The 25,416-nt window shown below is 42.0% G+C and overlaps 1 protein-coding gene and 1 long non-coding RNA gene across 4 annotated transcripts in view; one reads left to right on the plus strand and one right to left on the minus strand.

The window, feature by feature from the left end:
• The window catches only part of LOC142758666 (putative E3 ubiquitin-protein ligase HERC6), a 77,135-nt gene that overhangs the window by 15,068 nt on the left and 36,651 nt on the right, over nucleotides 1–25,416 (plus strand). The window contains exons 4-13 of one of the 2 annotated variants that reach the window (XM_075860720.1): nucleotides 232–459; nucleotides 550–641; nucleotides 3,419–3,546; nucleotides 5,037–5,170; nucleotides 7,741–7,817; nucleotides 11,129–11,247; nucleotides 12,481–12,540; nucleotides 16,695–16,788; nucleotides 20,404–20,593; nucleotides 24,216–24,352. In XM_075860720.1, coding sequence (XP_075716835.1) covers nucleotides 232–459; nucleotides 550–641; nucleotides 3,419–3,546; nucleotides 5,037–5,170; nucleotides 7,741–7,817; nucleotides 11,129–11,247; nucleotides 12,481–12,540; nucleotides 16,695–16,788; nucleotides 20,404–20,593; nucleotides 24,216–24,352 — 1,259 coding nt within the window. Of the gene's footprint in view, nucleotides 1–231; nucleotides 460–546; nucleotides 642–3,418; nucleotides 3,547–5,036; nucleotides 5,171–7,740; nucleotides 7,818–11,128; nucleotides 11,248–12,480; nucleotides 12,541–16,694; nucleotides 16,789–20,403; nucleotides 20,594–24,215; nucleotides 24,353–25,416 lie in introns of both variants that reach the window. The other variant, XM_075860719.1, reaches the window with a different exon arrangement.
• On the minus strand, nucleotides 2,446–25,295 carry LOC142758692 (uncharacterized). Of its 2 annotated transcripts, none has more exons than XR_012883034.1 (3): nucleotides 25,154–25,295; nucleotides 10,323–10,551; nucleotides 2,446–2,671 (listed from the first exon to the last, which is right to left on the minus strand). It is a non-coding gene; the product is annotated as an uncharacterized LOC142758692 (long non-coding RNA). The 2 variants fall into 2 exon arrangements; XR_012883035.1 differs by lacking the exon at nucleotides 25,154–25,295 and adding an exon at nucleotides 13,530–13,912.

The raw sequence follows: 25,416 nt of genomic DNA on the forward strand, positions 1-25,416 counted from the left end.
ATTAATCCAAACTGAGAAAGGGTCCCTTCTCCTCCAGGGGCCCCAAAGCAGCTGTAAGGTCTCCATCTATGATGCTTACTTTCTTCATGTGGGATTACACTTTGGTATGGGACACCAGGCAAAAGCAATGGAAAGTAATAGATCCTTAATGAAATTCACTGTAAGGTAAAAAAAATATTCCAGAATGTCAGAAACCACATTGATTAAAGGTATTCTTGGCTTTTTTTTCAGATAGCAATGTGTTTTCATGGGGAAAAAATGATACCGGTCAACTCGGACTGGGCAAAGAGATACCAAACCAAGCCAGCCCTCAACTTGTGAAGTCTCTGAAAGGTGTTCCTCTGGTTCAAGTCTCTGCTGGTGGTTCCCAGAGTTTTGCTCTGTCGATGTTAGGAACTGTGTTTGGATGGGGAAAGAATAATGCAGGACAACTAGGACTTCAGAGCGATCCTCTAAAAGGTAGATTGTGCTTATGGACATAAGAGTCAGCTGTGTAAATACATAGTTGAGAGAAAGAATAACCTTGTTTTTTTTATTTTTATTAAGCAGGTGTGTTTAAACCATATGCAGTAAGTTCTTTGAGAGATAAAGGTGTTATCTATATCAGTTGTGGAGATGAGCACACGGCTGTATTAAGCAAGGTAAATGCAACATTAAAAATACTGGTTATCCAATATAAAAATTGCTACTATGTATGGAATATTAGACTGAAATTTTAGACAAGTGTATCAATTGACACTCACTCAGGGAACTTATCCAGATCCAAATCATAGATTATATCGATATATCGGAGAGGAGTAAGAGACACAGACACTGCTTGCATGCTCAAAAATATTCCTCTGACCTTTATTAATCAAAAAGTTACAATAATATCTTTCAAAAAATGGAGTGGGCTAAATTTCAAACAATCATTTACAATATAACAATAACTCAGATACAGCCAAAAGCATACGAGAATATTTCATATTAAAGAGGCTCTGTCACCACATTGGCCTATCTTCTACATAATGTGATCGTCGCTGTAATGTAGATCACAGCAGTGTTTTTTATTTAGAAAAACAATCTATTTTCACCAAGTTATGACCTTTTTTAGCTTTATGCTAATGACCTTTTTAATGCCCAACTGGGCGTGTTTTTACTTTTGACCAAGTGGGCGTTGTAAAGAGAAGTGTATGACGCTGACCAATCAGCGTCATACACTTCTTTCCATTCATTTACACAGCACATAGTGATCTTGCTAGATCATTATGTGCAGTCACTTACTCACACATTAACGTTACTGAAGTGTCTTGAGAGTTAATAGACATAGTGTCCAGCCAGGACGGGATATCTATTCACAATCCCGATCTTCGGTAACGTTTGTGTAGGACTTACAGGAGATAGGAGTTAGGACACTTATAATGTGGTGACAGAGCCTCTTTAAACCAATCACCGACATACAATACATTTCAAATGTAATATTTACATTTTTTCATCAGACTTAACACCTGCAAATTCTCTGGCAAGAATACAATACTATCTTTATGAGCTTGTTCTCTCTTACTAAAAGTATCCTTTTCTCCAGGCCAGAGTGAACTCTTATCTCACTCCCCTTCTTTCCTTATGAAAGAGCTGTTTTAGCTTCGAGGTCACTATGGATCTCTTTCAACAAGCTTCTCATAAGCACCAAGGACACATAGCTGAAAAATAGCATTAATATACTTGTCTTAAAGGAACAACAACTTCTTATTCAGTAAAATGGATTCTTTAAGAAACAAGATGGAGACTCCATACAAAATGGGAGTATTATAGCCATACTCATTAAAATGGAACCAATATATATATTTGAATCACTTTCACAGTTATTATATATTTCTTGAAACAGGGGGAGAAGGTCATTGCAGGTGGAAAATAAATTATATCTCTGCATAATCAGGCATCCTGCTCGATAATTCATAATCTAATTTAATACAGAGAATAGAAGAAAAAAAACATCCATCACATACGGTACCTGACATAAAAGCCTTCAGCATGATTGAATACTCCGAGGACTTTGAAGTCTCCAGTAGAATTTTGTATTTAGTAGAAGGCGGCAGATTTAAGTGTGTACATTAATTATAGAAAAGTCATTTCAAGACTACATGAAGTTCTAGGCAGGTTAACAGGTTTTGGGTATCTTCGCCGGCCTCCATCTTTGGTGCTTATTCACTCCTCCATTCATACAAATGTCATCACTTGATAACTTCTTCAAAATCCCCTAAATCCACTTCAACACAAAGAACCCACTTTGTTCTAGCCATACCCATATCCCAAGCTTCCAAATGGTGCTTCACGATTTTTTGTTACTGTATTTTTATGACCACATGACTGCTGAATCCACAAATAGAGGTCTCATAACAATGTAAATGGTTTCACTTATATAGAACTAATCTTCCATTAAAACCTTTTTCTATTTATAAGGTAATGTGGAGAATTTATTGTACATGCTATTAGGGAAAATTACTTTCACTATCATTAAGGATCTCTTTTTGGAGAGCAAAATTGCCGCCAACCAACCAGCCTGCTTCCAGCATCCTTGACGTTGTTGATGTTCTTTTAGACTTCGATAGGCATCGCCCGAGTCTCGCGAGATCATGGCACCTTAGCATACATGGTCCGGCAATGTCAGACTTTGGCTCTCCATGTAGTCCTCCTAATAAATGTGAAAGTTAGAAAAAAAGAACAGTAAGTGCCCAATTTTCTAAATAACATGTATTTAACTTAAGGATGCAACTTATTTTGGCCCTCAGGATGGAGTATCTTGTTTCAATTTTGTCTCACCGGGAGGAACTCTGAGTGGCACAACTTTTTAATTATTTTGCTGATGTTCCTGTGAGGTCTTCTTTTTTTGGAGTTTTGAGGTGTAGTTTTTTGTATAATTTTTCAATACATAAAAATTTGCGTCTAATTTATATACGAAAAAAAAAAAAGATTTCTGTGGAATGCGCCAAGATTTTAATTCCGACATTGCTTTATCTTCTTGTACGTTTTTTACTAATTATTTTATTAAACTTTATTAGCATTTTTCTTATATATAATTATCATAAAGCATTGTGCATTGCAATACTTTAGGTATTAACCACAACTGGGATCAATCACAGACCTATGCCCCCCCATGCAGGGAATCATGCGGTTATAACTGATGTGCCTGCAAGATTACAATGCCAGCAAAAGGGTGGTAAGGGGTTAAAAAAATTATTCCTCCTCCGTTTTTAAATGGAAAATAGTTTTACTATCTTTTTAAACTTGTTTTATTGAATAACAATATAACAGCATAATAGCATAAAAGTGAATTCTGCTCATCAGTGTTGTATAACTTGTAATTGGTTTCGAATTACTACACATCATAAAAATAACAAAACTAACATATCCCAATTTTTCTATATGCCAATTTTACTAGGAGGGCACTGTCTACATTTTTGGAGATGGCACACAAGGACAGCTAGGAACAACTTCTATTACTCACACTTCTGTGCCTCAGAAGATAGAAGAATTTGAAAGGCTGGTTTCACAGATAGCATGTGGAAGGTAAGCAATACACTATGCATTTACTAGATTTGGGCAAACTAGTCTGCTGCCTAAAGAAGAAAAAAACCCGAAATTAAAGTTACAACCTTTTAAAGAAATCTAAATATTTGCATCAATATGTGCAAAATTGTGCAAGAACTATGCAGGTAAATTACTTTTATAGCGAGAATTAAAGGTAAATTACAGTACAATATATGTGAATGGGGTTTTCAAAACCCAATGCACATGTAGTGGAAAAAATCCGAGCGGCATTGAACGGAATGCTGCAGATTTTTAAATCTGAAGCATTTCAGTTCTGTTGCAGATTTGTCGTGGATCTTCACCACAGATTTAAAATTTTACAATGCATAGAGTGAAATCTGCTGCAAATACTATATGGCAAAATACACAACTAAATCTGCATGTAACACATGTGGATTTTGCTGAATATTCGTTGTGGATCTGTAGAGAAATCTGCAGCGTAAAATATCCGCAAATGTCATCCCTAAGGCCCCATGCACATGACCGTAGAATTTGTCCGTAATTCTGCGGAGGAAAGACGTTTATACTTACCCCCTCTCTCCTCTGACGTCCGCTCCATCCTCCCTGGATGACGTTGCAGGCCATGTGACTCTGCAGCCTGTGATTGGCTGCAGCGTCACATGAAATACAACATCATCCCAGTAGGCCGGAATGCAGGAAGAAGGAGGGCGTTCTGGGTAATTCTGATTATTTTTTTTCCAGGCGTTGCAATTTTTGCGGCGTAAATGCTGCAAATATGCCGCAAAAGTCGCAACACTTGACTTTGTTGCGGGATTTGCATCCCCATTAAATTCAATGGGGAAAACCCAGAGCAGAAAATAAATGAAAACGCAGCATAATTTGACATTCTGCATAATTAAATTCCGCATCGCAGGTCAATTTATTAACGTTTATGATGCGGTTTTTTTCCGCAGCGTGGGCATGAGATTTACTAAATCTCACCCACTTTGCTGCTACTGTAAATGCTGCAGAATTTCCGCACAGAATTCTGTTGTGGAAATTCCACAGCGTTTATGCTCATGTATGTTCATCCTGTAGCAAATTCTAGACAAATTCTTCAATGGGAGAAAGTTACTAAAACTGGTGCAAAGGAAAATCTGAGTTGCCCAATGCTTCAAATCAGGTTGCTGTTTCTATTTCCAAAAGAATCTGTGAAAAATTAGGGCTGTAATCTGGTTGCTATTGGCAACAGCTCCACGTTTTCGCGTGCAACAATTTTTTCAAATATGTCTCAGAGTGGTTGGACAATGGACACTTCTGCAGATAGATGACAGGTGTAGTCCATTCTGTTATCATGGAACATTATGCTTGGGATTAAGATTTGTTTAATACTGTAGCATCAAAAAAGATATCACGGAAATAAAACATGAAACATGGCAATTAAACGTTGCCCCGCCACCATATGCAGTGTATAAATCCAATGTTGCCTGCAGACAGTCTTGTTGAATAGTATTGTTTTGTGTCTCCAGCTATCACACGCTTCTATATGTTTTCCCATCTAATCGAATTGTATCATTTGGTCATGGACTGCAAATAAAAGTAGATGATCAGCCACCAGAAGGGCCACTGGCATCTGACAATGGCAACGTCTTCACTTCAAAAGGTACAATGTTTTCAAATCAAAGACATATATTATGCTGAATATTAAGGCTAGTGTACCACAATGACATTTGGTTGTCCGTAGGTTGCTGCAAAGTCACAACCTCAATGTTTTTTTTTATTATGGGGAAAAAAGTTGTGTAACAATTCGAAAATTCTGAATTCTTTCCCACAACGTTTTCATTCATAGGGAAGCATTTACCAGTGACTTGTAGGTGGCCAAAAGTTCCTATCTCTAAATAATTCTAGTAATTTTTATTTTTCATATAACACCATTATATTTAACATTGGAGATACTTTAAAATACATCCAAAAGGAGAACAATTTTTGGAGACACAAGGAGAGGGGGCTTTCTCAATGGAGTTTACAATATAAAGTGGTTGTCTAGCATTTAAAAAATTCTGCCATCATCATATGTGTTAGAGCACGTTCAGACGTGGCAGAGTTTTTCCGCTGCAAATGTTGCTCCAAATTCGTGGCAATTACGCAACGAATCTACAGCAACATTTGCATATTTGACATGTAATTCAGACGTTGCGGATATCACAGCGGACTTGCCGTAGATTTCAGCCATTACAAAGGCTGAATCTGCAGTGAAAACCCGCTGCTTCTCTGCAGCGGAATTCAATAGCAATTCTGCCACGTCTGAATATGCCCTTAAAATATCAAAACAGACAACCTGTTTAATCCCCCGCCTTTCCAGTCCTCCATGGTCCCCTGATCATCTACGTTTACATCACAACAGCGATGGTAGGAAGTCATTAACTTGAACTGTCATAGGGCACGTTCACACGTGGCGGAATTGCTGTGGAATTCCGCTGCGGACAGTACGCACTGGAAATCCGCAGCAGACAGTCTGTCCATTGGTTTCCACACCTTTTTAGTTATCTTTGTGCAGACATTGCGGACAACTCCAGTGCGGAATTTGGTGTCCGCAGCATACACTGGCTGTTGCGGACTTGATGCGTACTTGTGGCAGAATTTCTCCATTGACTTCAATGGAGTTGCAAAATTACGCAATGAAATCCGCAGATGTTATGTGTGTTGCGTTGCGGATTGCTCTCAGGAACAGGATATGTCATCATTCTGGCTGGACCTATGTGTGTCGAGGTCTACTGTATACCCAGACTGAGATGGAATGTTTTAAAAGAGAGCAGGGTGTGATCTGCACCTGAATCCGCAACGACTAATCCGCAGCAATTTACTGCACATTTTAGGGAAAGGCGCAACGGAATCTGCAGATTATGTGCGGCATTGATGCGGACAGTGTCTGCAGAATTCCGCCACATCTGAACATGCCCTTAAGCAGCGAAGCAAATATTGGATTGCGTTTGCCCTTTTGGCACCTCGTATGTGAATTTCACTAGCGCTTTGCATACATTTTTGCAAAACACCAGTAGGGTCAGCATACATACTAAATCCCTATTTTAAAACTTTGGAGGATAAAATTTTAAAGCAGTGTCACTTCCGGGATTGGGCAGTGTGTTTCTTGTATTTACACAAAAATGGGACGTACATATACTCAAAAAAACAGGCAATACTTACTAAATGGGCAGGTAAACACCAGTACTCAACAGGACGCAGACAAGCCAAAAATGCTACAAAGAGAGAGAGTGCTCAGGTGCATTATCTAGTGATATTGGCTCCCACTGTTCTTGAGGGGAGTGGCTGCTCAGTGTTAACACTGCACACAACCAAAGCTTCAAAAAATGTGTCGGTTGCACAGCGTAGCGTATGTTGCCGCATCAGGTCATATTAATCAAGCCCATACTATTAGATCAGGCGGGCTGCCCTGCACGCCACACCACACACTTGCACACTATGCTCCCTCATATTATGAGGCCTGGCAAAACATGAGGTATTAGTTGATGTTTTGGCCAAAATACGCAAGCTCGAAAACCCACGTCAAGGGTATTCACCGTCTTCGTTCCCTACATAAAAGCAATTCACAGAGAAATGGGACATACATATACTTGAAAAAAACACAAAAACAAGCCATACTTACTAAATGGGCAGGTAAACACCAGTTCCCAACAGGACGTAGACAAGCCACAAATGCTAGTATTTCTATTATTTAGGCACCTCAAAGTCACATAAAAACTGGCTTGGTTTCTTTGTAAGGTATTACTATCCACATCCATATCCCCTCTCTTACCCTGGTTGAACGTAATAGACATATTTATTTTGAATTGTATTAAATATGTAACAGTGTATTTGAGAAACACAGTAATAAAAATATTAAAATGTTATTTTTGCAAATTTTGGGTACATGTTTGTGTTTAGTTATTTTACATTTGCCACCAAGATAAAGTACAATGTGTTAGGAAAAAAAACTATTTCCAATAAATCAATTGGATATGTAAAAGCAATACAAAGATACTCCCAAATAAAGTGACACATTACAAATTTGCAAAATAGGACTTTGTCCTCAAGGCGAAAACTGTCTGTGTCCTTAACGGGTTTAAAACATACTAAATAGAAATATATGACTAGTTGCACTGCTAGTGTAATTTTAAACCAATCCCTTAATTTGTTTCAAATAAAGGTTTACTAATGTAGTTTCGGTTTTTTCAGACCTCAAGGACATTCACTTAAAGCAGATCTTTGCTGGGAACAATGTCAGCTTTGCGACCTCCATGCGGCAACCACAGGTATGTTGAGGTTTAGCAGGATAGTAGTTAACATTTATTTATGGTAAACATTACAGACCTGACTAAAGGTCCTCTCTGTGAAAACGAGCACCGATCAACGTGATAGCTCGTTGACTCATTTGCTCCTTTCAGTAGCAATTATTATATTATGTACGGGAACGAGCGATCGTTACTACGATTGCTTGTCCCCATGCATTTGCATCATGTTGACAGCCAGTGGCGGATTAAAGAGGCTCTGTCACCACATTATAAGTGCCCTTATCTTCTACATAATATGATCGGCGCTGTAATGTAGATTACAGCAGTGTTTTTTATGTAGGAAAACGATAATTTTTGACGGAGTTATGACCTATTTTAGATTTATGCTAATGAGTTTCTCAATGGACAACTGGGCGTGTTTGACTATATGACCAAGTGGGTGATGTACAGAGGAGTGTATGACGCTGACCAATCAGTGACCAATCAGCGTCATACACTTCTCTCCATTCATTTACACTGCACATAGCGATATAGCTATATCGTTATGTGCAGTCACATAAACACACTATAACGCTACTCATGTGTCAGGACAATGAATATACATTACCTCCAGCCAGGACGTGATGTGTATTCAGAATCCTGACCACTTCTGTAGCGTCTCTGTGAGTTACACAATCAAGCCCTCATAGAACTATATCGACGGAAAAATAAAAACGTTATGGTTTTTGGAAGGTGGGGAGGAAAAAATGAAAATCTGAAAAATGGCTGCGGCGGGAAGGGGTTGTCCGGGCACAAACCAGTTTTTACACTGATGACCTATCGATGTGCCCGGACAAACCCCTTTTACTCAGAATAATAAATTTGGACCCCAGACTAGATCATAGAATACATACAGACCCAGACCTTCTAAACTATTGCAGTCCCCAGACCAGATCCCCCTAAACAAACACAGGCCCCAGAACAAGCACCCTAAATAAATACAGACCTCAGACCAGACCCCCTACACTAATAATGACCCCAGACCAGACCCCTGAACTAATACAGACCGCAAATAAAAGACCCCTAAACTAATACAAACCCTAGACCAGGCCCCCTAAATACAGACCCCATAAACTTATACAGACCCCAGACCCCTAAATACAGACACCCTAAATACAGACCCCAGACCTGACCCCCTACACTAATAATGACCCCAGACCTGACTCCCTTAAGTAATACAAACCCCAGACCAGACCCCCTGATCTAATACAGACCCACAGACCAGACCCCTGAATACAGACCCCTAAATAAAGACCCCTAAACTAATACAAACCCTGGAACAGGCCCCCTAAATGCAGACCCCAGACATCAAACTAATACAGACCCCCTAAAGACAGACCCTAGACCCCTTAAACTAACACAGAACCCTAAATATACAGACCCTAAACCCCTTAAACTGATACGGACCTCAGACCCCCTAAATAAAGACCCCAGACCCCTTAAACTAATACAGACACCAAACCTCCTAAATACAGTCCCCAAACCAGGCCCCCTAAATACAGACCCCTTAAACAAATCCATCCCCTTATACTTACATAGCAGCTCACCTCAGTCTTCTCTGTGAAGTCTTGCTGCTGCTCATGGACCTGCGGTCATGTGCCCAGCAGGACCCTAAACAGTAGTAAGAACTTCAGAGATAAGGTCATGTGACCATATGTCTAAAGGTCCTTTTGCAGGACATATACAATGCCGTTTCGTCGCGGTTTTTGCCGCAATTCGCAGCAAAAACGCGACAAAACCACATTGTACTCTGGGCGGCTGCCCAAAACTCCCTATAATGATCCGCCATTGTTGACAGCACATCTCCCTGTTTACACAGGGACGTGCTGCCGACAACGATAATATTTACTGCTGCATAAAAGATACGATCAGATGATAAACAAGCATTTCCCCGTTCATTGGCTGATCGTTGCCCTGTTTACGCAATGATCAGGAATAAGCATTCATATGAACGCTTGTTTGCCCGATCATGGGCCCGTGTAAAAGGGCCTTAAAGGTCCATTTACATGGAACCATTTTCTGAAAACCACGACAAATGATTGGTGACTTGAAAAATCGTTCACTAGGATCTGATATACATTTCCCACAATGCTGAAGATTTTTATACATGTAAAATTGACAAAGATAAAAAAACAATAAATGATAGTTTTTAGCATTTACTATTAATATGTATGTCCATTTAAATTAGGCGTTTGTCATAATGATCCCTTGTCATGTATGTCTAATATACTGTATAATGATTATTGTCCAGTGTAAACATTGCAATTCGACAGAGCTGCTTAGGCTAGGGCTACACACATAATCTCTAAAGTATCTCCAGTTACAATTATTATTTTTTACGTTTCTTTTTTTATTAGCCCACCTCTTATATTTTTATCACCTGAAAATCTCAGGAAAGTTGCATTTACATGCTACATAATGTATTCTTATGGACTGCAAAACTTTAACGTAAAGCTGCAGCATTAAATACAAAAAAATAAAACTCACTCCACACTCCAGTACTGGGGATGTCAGCCATCGTACCCTTGCAAAATACAGGCGGCAGCAGTGAATTTCTGTTCTTTATAGCCACACAGCATGATCTTCACGTGAATGTCACCAGATTACAGTGGGAAACTCCAGTTCTCAATAGAACCTCCCTTTATTTGCACTTGATGATGGCAGAAGGTGTTTTGTCGACCAGGCAAAGACACGTAAATTTTCCATTCACTCTAGACTTCATAAAAAAAAAACATGACATAACCCAAGGGTACAGTTAAAACTTATTTTTATGAGTGCCCTGCGGGGGAAACAAGTATTTCTAAAGCAGCGAAAAGTACTAAACTTTATTGACGGTTTTTAGACTGGGTCATCAAAGGGAGAATACAGATTATTGTGGCTGTATTTGTTAGGGTATGTTCACACGCAGTAGCAAAATACGTCTGAAAATACGGAGCTGTTTTTGCCTGAAAACACCTCCTGATTTTCAGACGTTTTTGTAACTACTCGAGTTTTTCGCGGCGTTTTTTACGGACGTTATTTGAGCTGTTTTTCAATGGAGTCAATGAAAAACGGCTCCAAAAACGGCCCAAGAAGTGACATGCACTTCTTTGACGCGGGCGTCTTTTTACGCGCCGTCTTTTGACAGCGACGCGTAAAATTACACCTCGTGGGAACAGAACATCGTAAAACCCATTGCAAGCAATAGGCAGATGTTTGTAGGCGTAATGGAGCCGTGTGAACATACCCTTACTTTTAACTCAGGCTTGATTTTTGCAGGAATAATGATAGCTTTCTTTTGCTTTGTTTTGTAGACCCATACTATTACTTTAATGACGGATAATTTACAAAAGATTTGCCAACTAGACCACACCATGGTAAAGAACTGGATAGACACAAAACCTGGAAAACCAGAGCGCCAGGATGCAAAAAGGTTTTTAATGAACAGTGCTATTGTATTGACCATTGTATCATATAACAAGCAAACCACACAGTATATATACACTCTACAGGCTAGGGTATATATAGTGCATTTCTGATGGGTCTTATTTATGATGAGATTTGTCAAGCCAGAGATAAGCCCCACTGGGGCAAAAATTGAGCAAACACAAAGTACTTAAACTTCCATTCTGGATTAATTTTGAATCCATCAGAAAAAAAATTGTAGTCGGAGGCATATGGAAGTACAGTGGAGGCCCTACGTACCACTATGGCAGCCTTATTACGGCTTCGTAAAAAACAGAGCTCCAATACGGTCCTGTGCATGAGCTCTAATTGTTAGGGTATGTTCACACGGGCTATTTTTGGCCGTTTTTCAGGCCCTAAACGCGGCTGAAAAGTCGAGAGCAGAACGCCTCCAAACATCTGCCCATTGATTTTAATGGCAAATACGACGTTCTGTTCCGACGAGACGTTTTTTACACGGCCGTTTTTCAAAACTGATGCGTAAAAAAATGGCCACAAAAAAGAAGTGCATGACACTTCTTGAGCCGTTTTTGGAGGTGTTTTTCATTGACTCTATAGAAAAACAGCTCCAAAAACGGCCGTAAAAAACGCAAGTTTGGATAAAAAACGGCTGAAAATCAGGAGCTGTTTTCCATTGAAAATAGCTCTGTATTTTCAGACGTTTTTTAGTAAGCGTGTGAACATACCCTTAGGCTAGGCTGCGACACAGGTCGCACGGATGAAGAACGATGTGTTATCGAAGTGTCACGCTGTCTGCATCACAGTATTGAAAGTGAATGTTTGGGTTTCTTGCAACTGTCATGTCATGGTCGCGGCAACCTGCGGATCACAACCCCGCCACATTCACTTTCATCACCGCAATGCAGCCAGCGCGATACTATGATAACACGGCGATTTCCATCTTTACGAACTCTATCGTGGCCAAAGTTGCCGTGTTGCACTATCCTAACAATTAGAGCTCATGCACGCGACCGTATTACGGCTGTTTTGTACAAATCCATAATAGGGCTGCCATAGAGGTATGTAGGACCTCTACTGTACCTTCGTATGCCTCCGACTTCATACAAGTTTTTTCTGTCGGATTCTAACATTAAAAAAAATTGTGGCATGATATGATTGATGTCCTACATTTTGCTATAGATTTCTAAAGTAGTTAAAAATAAACAAGGTACTCAGATAATAAAGTTTTTTCCTTTTGCAGGGAAATAATCAAAATATTTTCGTCACCTGCTTGCCTGACTGCAAGTTTTTTAAAGAACCGGTATGGAAAAAAATGCTTTGTTTACTGTTATTTTCTATGCAACCATGGTAAAGAACACTTTTGACAATAGAATAGAAAAAAAAGTTATTTAGCACCTACTACTAAAGTGAAACAAATGTGCAGGTGCACGTCTGCTGTGACTGCAATGCAAAAGCAAACAAGCACAATAAGAATGCAGCAGCACCCTGCGGGCGCTAAAAAAAAGCCTTGGACAGTTGGGAGGAGTGCACCACCAAGATGGAGGCAGCCACCACTCCCAAAAGTACAATGCCCAATACAAGGGCAGTCAGCACCTGCTAACAATGAAATAAATGTGCAGGTGCTAATCTGTAGCTCTAGAATACATAGCATGATGTAGTATCTCACAAAATGACGCACTTAACGCAACATTTGCATATCCTTTTTCTGTTCTGATAATACTTATAATAATACAAAATACTAAGGAATTGCTGTTTATGTAATTCAAAAATTTTGAAATGTAAGGATAGCTTCTACTTTAAGGCTATGTCCACCTTTGCAACATTTTCTTTTAGCGCTCCAGTGCATCTAAAATAAAAAATGAAGCAAAAAGACTTGATTAAAAATATTTTATCGTTTTGCGTCTACCCCTCCCATGCAGACATGTCTCCATAGTTACAAACTACAAATAAACCCTGTATAATCTAATCTTGCAGTTATGCGCCCTTTTATATGTCCCCTACTTTTTGCTTATATACATTCAGAAGGTAAGCAAAAGAGTAGGGAACAGATGGATGGGAGTATAATTGCAGGGTTAGACTACACAGTGTTTCTTTGTAGTCTGTAACCATGGAGACACAAGTCTTCATAGGGTCATACAATAGCATATTATTAGCCATTGGCAAAGTTGCTGCATTGTTTATTTTAGATGCACTATAGCAACTTAAAGGGGTTGTCCGGGAATACATTTTATTTCAATTTTAACTTAATTAGTCATATTTATTAACATTTCTAATATAGTGTCTGCTTACCTGTGCCAGCGTTACCGTGTTCCGATCTGCCGTCACGTGACCGCACCCAGGGTAAATTTTTTATTTCCTGTGAAGTACCGTGTCTTTGCTTAGCCAGCATTTCCGGCTGAGAAAGGCACGGCGCGTCATCAACTACATTTACAGGCAGTGGGCCGGGCGGATGTTTCATGAGCTCTTCAGAGCTCCGCCTCCTCTGGTCCCGCCGCCTGTAGATGTAGTTTACACAGCAGGAAGTGCTGGCTGAGCAAAGACACGGAGCGTCATCAATCATAGTACACGCCCACTCCTCCTCCTGTCTCGTCGTCCACACCTCCTCCTCCTCCCTAATCCGTTGCCAAAGCTGTGGCCGGGGATTACGCTCCAGGAGAAGTCCATGACTTTTCCTGGAGCGGTCCCCTACTCCTGAAACTGAATCCCCGGACACAGCGGCTGGAGATTCCTCTCCAGGAGAAGTCCCTGACTTCACTGTCCATATATGGACAGTGAAGTCAGGGACTGTTCCTAAAGCGGAATCCCTGGTCAAAGCAGCCGACGATGTGGCTGGGGATTTCGCTCCAGGAGAAGTCCCTGCCTTCACACAAAGGATAATGATGATTATTACATTACTGTGTAAGACAGTGTGCAGGGAGGGAGCTGCCTGGAATTAGAGCAGGGAAGGACCTGTTAAGATAGAGGGGAGTGGCAGTATGCAAATAGCTGAGATGCTTTGGAGGAAGGGGGGGATGCAACTGTTTCCTCAGATGCAACAGGGGATCATGGGTATGGTGGGTTACAAGACAGGAAACAGACAGCAAGGGATGTAAACAGACAGCAAGGGATGTAACAAACAGAAAGAGCAGCAGTGACGATGGAAATCAAACAGAAACTGGTTAGAAGCAGCGGCGTAACTAGGAAAGACTGGGCCCCATAGCAAACTTTTGACTGGGGCCCCCCCTCCCCTGGGTGTCACACAACCCCCCCTTGTAGATAGTGCCTTTTTTACAGCCCCCCCTGTAGATAACACCATACAACCCCCCCTGTAGATAACGCCATACAGCCCCATCTATAGATAACGCCATACAGCCCCCCCTGTAGATAACGCCATACAGCCCCATCTATAGATAATGCCATACAGCCCCCCTGTAGATAACGCCATACAGCCCCATCTATAGATAATGGCATACAGCCCCCCTGTAGATAACGCCATACAACCCCCCCTGTAGATAACGCCATACAGCCCCCCTGTAGAGAACGCTATACAGTCCCCTCTGTAGATAACGCCATACATCCCCCCCTGTAGAGAACGCCATACAGTCCCCTCTGTAGATAACGCCATACAGCCCCCTGTAGATAATGCCATACAGCCCCCTTTGTAGATATCTACAGAGGGGGCTGTATGGCGTTATCTACAGGGGGCTGTATGGCGTTATCTACAGGGGGCTATATGGCGTTATCTACAGCGGGGGCTGTATGGCGTTATCTACAGAGGGGGCTGTATGGCGTTATCTACAGGGGGGGTTGTATGGCGTTATCTACAGGGGGGGGGCTGTATGGCGTTATCTACAGAGGGGGCTGTATGGCGTTATCTACAGGGGGCGCTGTATGGCATTATCTACAGGGGGGGGGGGTCTGTATGGCGTTATTTACAGGGGGTCTGTATGGCGTTCCCTACAGGGGGGGCTGTATGGCGTTCCCTACAGGGGGGGGCTGTATGGCGTTCCCTAGAGGGGGGGGCTGTATGGCGTTCCCTACAGGGGGGCGGCGCTGTATGGCGTTCCCTACAGGGGACGACGACGCTGTATGGCATTCCCTACAGGGGGGGCTGTATGGCGTTCCCTACAGGGGGGGCTGTATGGCGCTCCCTACAGGGGGGGCTGTATGGCGTTCCCTACAGGGCGGGCTGTATGGCATACAGCCCCCCCTGTAGGGAACGCCATACAGCCCCCCCTGTAGAGAACGCCATACAGAGCCCCCCCTGTAGGGAACGCCATACAGCGCCCCCCCCCCTGTAGGGAACGCCATACAGCGCCCCCCCCTGTAGGGAACACCATACAGCGCCCCCCCCTGTAGGGAACGCCATACAGCGCCCCCCCCTGTAGGGAACGCCATACAGAGCCCCCCCCTGTAGGGAACGCCATACAGCGCCCCCCCCCCCCTCTAGGGAACGCCATACAGCGTTCCCCCTCCCAAAAAAATGCTACCTACAGCATGTCTGACAAAAGACATGTATCCCCTATCCACAGGACAGGGGATACATGTGTGATCGCTGGCAGCGATAGGGAGAACGGGGGACTGAAAGTCCCCTGAAGTTCTCCATGACTAACCTCTGACTTCCGGCATCTGCGCAGCTCACTAAAAATGAAAGGAGCGCTGGTCACGCATGCGCACAAGCGCGACCGGCGCTCCATTCATTTCTACGGAGCTGCCGACACAGACCCCGGAAGTCCGAGGTTTGTGATGGAGAACTTCAGGGGACTTTCAGTCCCCCGTTCTCCTTATCGCTGCCAGCGATCACACATGTATCCCCTATCCTGTGGATAGGGGATACATGTCTTTTGTTTAATGGCAGAGCGGGGAGATACCTCCCTGCTCTGCCGTAGTGTTCAGTGGCGTCCCGCTGTAGTAGCCATAGCGGCTGCTAGCGGAGCCTCCGGCCATGGTGGGGGCCCGTGCCGGCGGGCGACACGGGCCCCCCCATTCCGCGGGCCCCGTAGCAGCCGCCACTGGTTAGAAGTTTAATTGGGGGTATTAGGGAAGGCAAACCAAGGCTGGGGGACACATGTTAGAATATTTTTTTTCCTGCACAACCCCTTTAAAGGAGATGTCCATTTTCAGGCACCACCTTGACAAATGACCTACCAGAGATCCCCATAGTTAGCTAAAGCCTAGAAATGCAACTGCATTATTGGCGGCAGTGGTGGGAACAGGGTACCCAAAGAGTGGCACCGATGCGCTGACATGATATGCCAAAATTCAAGATAAGTTAATTAAACATGAACACATGTATAACATATTTCTATCTCATATTAAGGTGGATGTTGGAATTTTTTACTAAAATGTACTTGTGGGATAATCTCTTTAAGTTTATAAAAGGTTTGACAGCAACAGACCCATCAATAGACTCCTATGATATTAATGGGTTTTTCTACTCTTTCGAACAAATGCTTGTGTTTTCAACCCCTTTAGCACTTCTTCATCTGACACATCTCTAATAGTGGATCTTCATGTTTCAAGTGAACTATTTACAAAACTGTGCCAAGAGAAGTGGATTACTGACATTGTAAGTGATTTTCTCTTGTCGATATAACTATTTTGGATTTCGGGGTGACTAGCGAAAAAGACCCCCTGCCATGTTTGATTACATATTCACTTTGTCGTAAATCTACAGTGCAACAATTTGTATCTTAGCGTATAATGATTTTTTTTAAGGAAGGTCAAAATGTAAGAGAGAGTGTTAGGGCATGCCCCCACGTGGCGGATTTCCTCCGCAACTGTCCGCATCAATGCCGCACCTAATCCGGGTTGCGGATTACGGCTGCGGATCTGCCCAAAATGTGCAGTAAATTGATGCGGACTAGCTGCTGCGGACTGCGGAAAAAGTGCTTCCCTTCTCTCTATCAGTGCATGATAGAGAGAAGGGACAGCACTTTCCCTAGTGAAAGTAAACGAATTTCATACTTACCGGCCGTTGTCTTGGTGACGCGTCCCTCTTTCGGCATCCAGCCCTACCTCCCTGGATGACGCGGCAGTCAATGTGACCGCTGCAGCCTGTGATTGGCTGCAGCCGTCACTTAGACTGAAACGTCATCCTGGGAAGCCGGACTGGAGACAGAAGCAGGGAGTTCTCGGTAAGTATGAACTTCTATTTTTTTACAGGTTGCTGTATATTGGGATCGGTAGTCACTATCCAGGGTGCAGAAACAGTTACTGCCTATCGCTTAACTCTTTCAGCACCCTGGACAGTGACTATTTACTGACGTCTCCTAGCAACGCTCCCGTAATTCCGGGAGCCCCATTGACTTCCTCAGTCTGGCTGTAGACCTAGAAATACATAGGTCCAGCCAGAATGAAGAAATGTCATGTTAAAAAAGCAAGACGCATCCGCAGCACACATAACATGTGCATGACAGCTGCGGACTTCATTGCAGAATTTAGAATCTCCATTGAAGTCAATGGAGAAATTCCGCCATGAGTCCGCAACCAGTCCGCCACTGCTCCGCAACAGACAGAGCATGCTGTGGACACCAAATTCCGCTCCGCAGCCTATGCTCCGCAGCGGAATTTTACGCATCGTCTAAACGAACACTTCTAAATTTAAGTGGAAGTCAATGGAGAAACGGCTCCGCTGCGGATTAACGCTGCGGAGTGTCCGCAGCGGAATTCAAGTGAAATTCCGCCACGTGTGAACCCAGCCTAATAGGTACAGCTACTAGGCTTCAGGGTCTACACACGTGGTGCTTTTGAAGAGGACCTGTCATCTGCCCTAAAAACTGCAGTTGACATCTTAGTTAGATTGCCGGCGCCTCACAGATTCTGATGCTTTTTATTTTTTTCTTCTAGCCCCCACCGTTCCTGATACATTGGGGCTGTTAGTTCTGGTGTCTGATATGAAAATGAGTACTTTGACTGTCAAGTGGGCGGTTACCCCTTATCAAGTGACCTGTGTTACCCACCCACTTGACTGTCAAAGGCGTTATTTGTATATCAGGCACCAAAACTAACGGCACCAACGTCGCAAACAACGGTAGGGGCTAGAAGAAAAAAAAAAAACGTCAGATTGCAGGCGCCTCACAGATTCTAACTGAGTTGTCAGCTTCAGTTTTTTAGGCAGGTGACAGATTCTCTTTAAATAGTGGTTACCACAAGATTAGGAGGCTTTGCTGAGATTTCACAAAAAATTGCATTTTGCCACTGTGATTTGACCGCACCGTGTGGAAAGACCATAAATAGTGAGTTGAATAGTAGAAACCTATAAATGTGTATAATGAACCATAAGTTACATCATCTCTATACTTGCTATGCTGTTTATTACAATTTGATGTTACTGTACACAATCATTTCAGGCTGGGGAGCGGCTGGCAAAATTGTCTATGAATGGGATTAGCAACAGGAATTCAAGAAAAATGTCTGCCCCCATGATTACTATTTTATTTCACATATCTCCAGTTTAGAGAATGCCAGAAACATTTATATTATTATTTCAGAATTATATAAGCTGCAGACTTTAGGCTTAGTAATTATTTATGTGTTTTATTTTTTTGCCTTAACTCCTTGGAGATACAGCCAATTTTTGATTTTCAATATTTGCTTTTCCACCGTTAAATTCCGAGAGCCATAACTTTTTATTTTTTTCGTTGATATAGCCGTATGAGGGCTGTTTTTTTTTCGGGACATGTTCTATGTACTCTACTGGGAAACTGGAAAAAAACTGAGATGTCTTCATTGTTCTTTATGATTTGTTTTTATGTTAACTTTATTCTGCAGGACAATGCGATTAAAGCAATACCAAATTTATAATGTTTTCTTTCATGTGATGTATTACTTTTACAATTAACACACAATTTGTGAAAAAATTGTTTTGTGTTGGCATATTTTGAGAACCATAACTGTTTTATTTTTCCATCGATGGAGCGGAGTGAGGGCTTGTTTTTTGCACGACGAACTGTAGACTTTTTGATCACTGTTTATTCTTTTTTTGAGGGGGAAAGTCAGGTGATTAAAAAATAGCAATGCTTGCATTGTGATTTTTGTTTTCCTACAGGCGGGTTAAATAAAGTGATATTTTACTAGCTCAGACTATTATGGATGCAGCGATACCAATAATGTTTACTTTTTTTATTGCTTACATAATTTTTGGGTGAAAAATGAAAAAAATATTTTTTTGTTAAACGTAGTTATTTTACATTCTATGAAACATTTTTGTTACTTTTTTTTTATTCCCTCTGGGGGCCTTTACTATGCCATTGTTAGCTCACTCTTTCTATACACTGCAATACTTAAGGTATGTATTGCAGTGTATTGCCTTTTTCTGTGCTCTACTATTAAGCCTTACTTCTGGCAAGGCTTAATAGTAGGGCCCTAATGTCAGACCTGGAGGCCTTCAATATACCTCAAGCTGCCATGGCAACCGATTGTCACAGCGTAATTTTGTCATGGAAGGCGTTCAAGGGACAGAGTGTCTAACCGCTCAGATGGCACGGACGCTATTGACAGCGACATCTAAGGGGTTAAAAAGCTGGGATCGGAGTTCTCTGATTCCAGCCATTGCATCCTGTTTGTAACAGCCAGCAGCCGGCTCGTATAAAGCGTGCTCAGCTCCTCAGCCTGAGCCACATTGAGGTAGTGCACATCTAACATAAGTATACGTCGGATGACATTAAGGGGTTAAAGAATCCCTCTTTTTTTTCAACCATTTGTAAACTAGGTTACGTGAAAGGTAGTGAATGTAATTCTCTTACCGGTGGTTTTATTTATCCACTCTGTTCCGTGCTGTTAGCTCACCTGACCCACACTCCGAATCCTACAGCGTCTGCTGTGTGGTCTGTAAGTCAGTCTGTCTATGCAATTCTATGAGATTCGCATTGAGACTTCTGGTCCACACAGTTTAAAAAACGTGTGGGGCTCAGCAGGAGAGGCCGGGCGACCCACAGCACTACGTATTTACTATAATTTATGTATATTATAGCAGAAATCTACAGCAGCTATGAGCTCCGTGCTGTTCTTCAGCACGATCAGCCCAAGATGCTGTCAATATTTTAGGAGGCATGCCACTCATAAAAAATTTGGCACATCTTACTTCAGCTGGCTTCTGTTTAATACTGGTGACTTTAGTAAATTCCCTCCTTAGTCTACAAACAAAATTATTATGTGTTTTTTTGTTTTTGTTTCTTCCTAGATATGCTCCAGCTTGAAAAATGAACTGATTCCAGCGACTGAGAGTCTTCCAAATCTCTTTGAGGCTCTCTCTGTATTGCTTTTAATCCCAGAATGCCCTATCATGCACGATGTCAACATCTGCTTGCCGTTAACAGCTCATTTTGCACAGGCTATCAACGATCTCAGCCCAAATACTCTAAAATTGTTGGGTATGTTACTCAGGGAATGTTAGTGACAGTGTATTATGTGTTGCATTTCTGAACTTCATGATTATAACTCTTAATTAGTGTATATGGATGTCATAGGGGGGCTCTGCTTTGGACTCCTCTATATTAGCCAGAGTGGAGAGCAGCTGGAGAAAGCAGCTCTTGCTCTGCCAGACTTGGTGCATCCATGTATTACATCATCTATTTATTTGTAAACTGTGGCTGATTGATGGGTTGGCTTGCTTTTGAGACAGAGTTGTCCAGTTGGACAACTTCAAAGTAAAATGAATAATGTAGCACTTTGCCAACAGTGCGTATTAAAAATATAAAAAAGACATCCTAAAAAAGACCTATGGGTCTACATGGTAACAGACTACAAAGAAACCCTTTGTAGTCTGATCCTGCAGCCATACTCTCTTTAATCTGTGCCCTACTTGCTAACCTACCAAATTAATCCTAGCAAAAAGTAGACTACAAATGGAAGAGAGTATGGGCCTGTTCACACTTTGCAGTTATATTGCGGCTTTTGCAGCGATTTTTGTAAAATAGCTACATACCACTGAGGTTTTGTCGCAGTTTCCTGAAAGACGTGGAACTGAGCACAATGAGTGAATAGACCCTATGACCTCAGGATCAGACTACACAGAATTTGTCTGTAGTCTGTTACCATAGAGACGTATGAATTCTCATAGAAGCTGTAGAATTTTTAATCATGACCTATTGCAAAGTTGCTTAATTTTTTATTTTAGATGCATTGGAGCAATATATAATTCATTAAATTATTTTCTGTTTAAAGTGGTTAAAGGACTTAAACATTGATGGATTATCCTAAGGACAACCACCATTCAGAACAAAAAAAGTCCTATTCACCTGGAAAATCCCTTTAATAATTAAATTAATTAATTAATTTTGGATCCGTTTGTGAAGACTTGGCTCCACTTTGACTTTTTTGTTGATAGTGTTAATAGTTTTTTTTATAGACACTTATACTGTACATCAGAAGAGAACCAAGCCCACACAAGCTTATAATATAGAAGTAATCGGGGAAGATGGAGGGGAATTAATAAGTAAATCCAAATTATCAGCGGTAGAAAAGTACGAGTATAAGGAGGTAATTAGAGTGGTAGAAAGGAGGAGATGATGGGCAGGCCAAAGGTTGTGTGTGGGATCAGACCTGGAGAAGTGTTAGGAAATATAGACAAGAGCCTAGTAGGATAGAGCTTAGCAGGTCAGAGTTAGGATTCTGAATTGTATTCTCAGTGTAAATCAAATTAATTTATTTGACATTTTATTGTTATCCTTTTGGTGTGTTTTTGATTGTTTCATGTGTTTAAAGGGAACCTGTCATGTTGAAAATGCAGTCTAATCTGCAGGACATATGTTATAGAGCAGAAGAAGTTTAGCAGATATCTTTATATGTCAAAAGATATAGTATAACTTGTAAATTATTAATTAAACCTCTGCTTAATCTGGGTTTAGGAGTCCAGTGGGTGGTCCTATTTAGTGATTCAAAGTCTTTCCAGTACGAGTGTTAATACAGAGATAGCAGTAGGACCACACACTGGACTTCTAAACCCAGATTAAGTAGAGGTTTAATTGAATAAATTACAAGTTATACTAAATCATTTCACAAATAAATATATATCAATCTGCTCATCTCCTCCTGCTCCATAATATGTTAGCCCTAAATTAGACTCAATTTTCAAAGTGACAGTGTCCCTTTAACTGCAGAATGCAGCTTATGTTTAAAGCAGGGGTCTCAAACTTGGCCAGGTAAGTATTCCACATATAGAAAAAATGTGAAGTTGACGGTCCGCATTACTTTCAAATTTGATACAATACAAAATTATTGTTAATCAATTAGTTATTTGAACTACTATAACACTATATTACTATAATAATACTGCTAGGTTTAAACTTAATGGAAATATGTGCGTTTTCTCCACGTGCTTATTTCAACAATCCAGTTTTCCAGCTTAAGTGTCGCTAAATGCAGTCCGGTGGCTCAGTTGGCAGCGTTTGGCAGACACACAAATGTCGAAATTGGGCAGCCCCTTTTTAGATAGTGCCACGGTGCCCTCTGTAGAAACTGCCACAGTGCCCTCTGTAGATACTGCCACACACCCCTAGATAATGTCAGTGTCCTCTGTAGATACTGCCACACACCCACAGTGCCCTCTGTAGATAATTCCACAGTGCCCTCTGTAGATGTTGCCACAGTGCCCTCTGTAGATGCTGCCACAGTGCCCTCTGTAGATGCTGCCACAATGCCCTCTGTAGATGCTGCCACAGTGCCCTCTGTAGAAGCTGCCACAGTGCCCTCTCTAGATGCTGCCACAGTGCCCTCTGTAGATAATGCCACACACACCCCTTGTAGATAGTGCCACACACACCCCCAGTAGATAGCTCCATTGGGGCTCCCTCTAGGAGTGGAATCCCCAGCCAGAGCCTTTCCGACGCTTTGACCAGGGATTCCTCTGCTGGAGGAGCCCCTGACGTCAGTGACCATACACAGTGACGTCAGTGGATCCTCCTGGACTGAAATGTGCTGTCAGGGGCAACCCCAGACCCGGGGTCCCAGAGCTGAGCACTAGTATAGGCTCTGCTCCGGAACTCTGGGGAAGCTCCTGCTATCAGTGTCCATATATGGAGTCCCGGAGCAGAGCCGCTTCTAGCACTTTGCCTGGGATTCCAGCTCTGCTCCTGACATCACTGTTCATATATGGACAGAAATGTCAGGGGCAACCCCAGAGCTGGAATCCCGGGCAGAGTGCTAGTAGCGCTCCTACTGGGACTCAAGCTGTGCTCCTGACATCACTGTCCAGCTCTGGGGAAGCCCTAGACATCGCTGTCCATATGGGGACAGCGATGTCAGGGAATTCCAGAGTCCCGGAGAAGAGCCGATACTAGTGCTCTGCCCGGGATGCCGCTCTGGGGAAGACCTTGACAACACTGTCCATATATGGACAGCGATGTCAGGGAATTCCACAGAGTCCCGGAGCAGAGCCGATACTAGCGCTCTGCCCTGGACTCCGGCTCTGGGGAAGCCCCGGACATCACGTGTCCATATATGGACAGCGATGTCAGGGAATTCCACAGAGTCCCGGAGCAGAGTTGATACTAGTGTGTCCTGCAGCTCTCTGTCCTGCGAGCTGCAGATGACAGCCTCAGGGGCCGCATGCGTGTGCTTGAGACCCCTGGTTTAAAGGGTCATAAGGGACATGTCCAAAGCTTATATTGGTGGAGTCTGGGTGCTGTGACCCCCACAAAATCCTAGAACAAAGGTGCACAAGCCCTCTGCTGAGTGAAATATCACTTTGACTCACTGACTAATGATATTTTTCAGTTTTCACCAAAAAGCCGTAGCTAGGTAAAAATGGCTTACTGTTAACCACATATTTCGGAAGAAAGTTGGAAAATGCTAATAGGAGCTGAAGGGGCAGATTAACTTGGTGCTCGGAGCACCAACTTCTGATAAGTCATAGAGTTTAATGATATGTCATTGACACTCCTATATATCTTAATACATTTAGGCTTTTCTCTTTAACAGTGTACTTATATAAACACCAGTAATATGAAATATATCTTATTTACTAACTGTTCAATTTTTGTTGTCATTTATCAGAGACATTATGGTCATCTTTGCCTGAACCTTCTTTGAAAAAGCAAATCCAAACATTTAAAATTGCCTTGGTATTGTCTGTGTTCAATAAGAATAATTCTATTAAACACACACTAGAAGTACTAAAGAAGCTGTACAAGGTGAGTATGCTATGGATTGGTATTCTCTGTTGCCCTATGTGTGATAGCTTTTAGTTATACAATAACAGATAGATACATACTATTCTCGTCCCTGCCAGAAATGTAGTAGGTTTTCACCCTGCCAACTATAGCCACCTACGCAGGTATGGACCCCTTATAATCTCAACTATGAGAAGCATTACTTACCATAACTTGAATGCACACATCAGCTGCTCTAGGCTCGTCTACTTTTTCGTACAAGCGACTTGCCTCTCACTAAACTCCTGGATTAAATATAGTGAATAGACATAAACTATCTAGAGAACTGATGCCCAACTGGTATTTCAAGGTTCCTTCACGTGCCACCTGTGTAGCCCAGGCCTGAGTGGAAGGTAGATACTGTACATAGGGTTCAGAGTTATTACGCATGATAGTGATTCGGTAGAAGCAATGCCATGTTGATGCTCTGTCGGACCATAGAAAACGGATGAACACACTCTGAGTAGTAGAGGGAAAGTAAAGGTGAAGTGGGAACACTTTTTTTTTTTTACCACTGCTGGGAAAAATGACAGGGTGAAAACACAGCTTCTATGCTTTCCCTCTTTCCTGGGCTATGGCTGAATGTTACGTGCAGATCTTTCATACAATCAAGGGTCACATTTGGGGCCCTATAATGTGTCGGTCTAGAGCTGTGTTTGTCAATGTTTCAAAGCCAAGTATCCAAGTCATGATTTTGAAGACAATTGCTATTGAATGATATCACGGTACACTGAGATGTGGCTATCGCAGCTATGCTACTTCTTTTAAAAATAATTTTGTTACCTTTGACTACGATTATGTTTGAAGGCTTGGGTGGGGTCATCTTCTTACTTCAGATGGCTCAGCCAAATCCTCAAGATGTGCACTTTCTCTTGCAAACTTGGGTAGGGGTGGGGAGCTTCAGGCATTAAATCATGGAGGAGTTACTATATCATTCAGAGATAAAAACAGAGTTCAGGACAAATCTTTCTGCTGCCTCAGTGCCTTCATAACAGAGCTAACATGTAAGTGTACCCTCCATAGCAGAGCCAGCCTACAACAGGGCT

This window comes from Rhinoderma darwinii, chromosome 1, assembly GCF_050947455.1.
Source record: "Rhinoderma darwinii isolate aRhiDar2 chromosome 1, aRhiDar2.hap1, whole genome shotgun sequence".
Taxonomy (NCBI): Eukaryota; Metazoa; Chordata; class Amphibia; order Anura; family Rhinodermatidae; genus Rhinoderma; species Rhinoderma darwinii.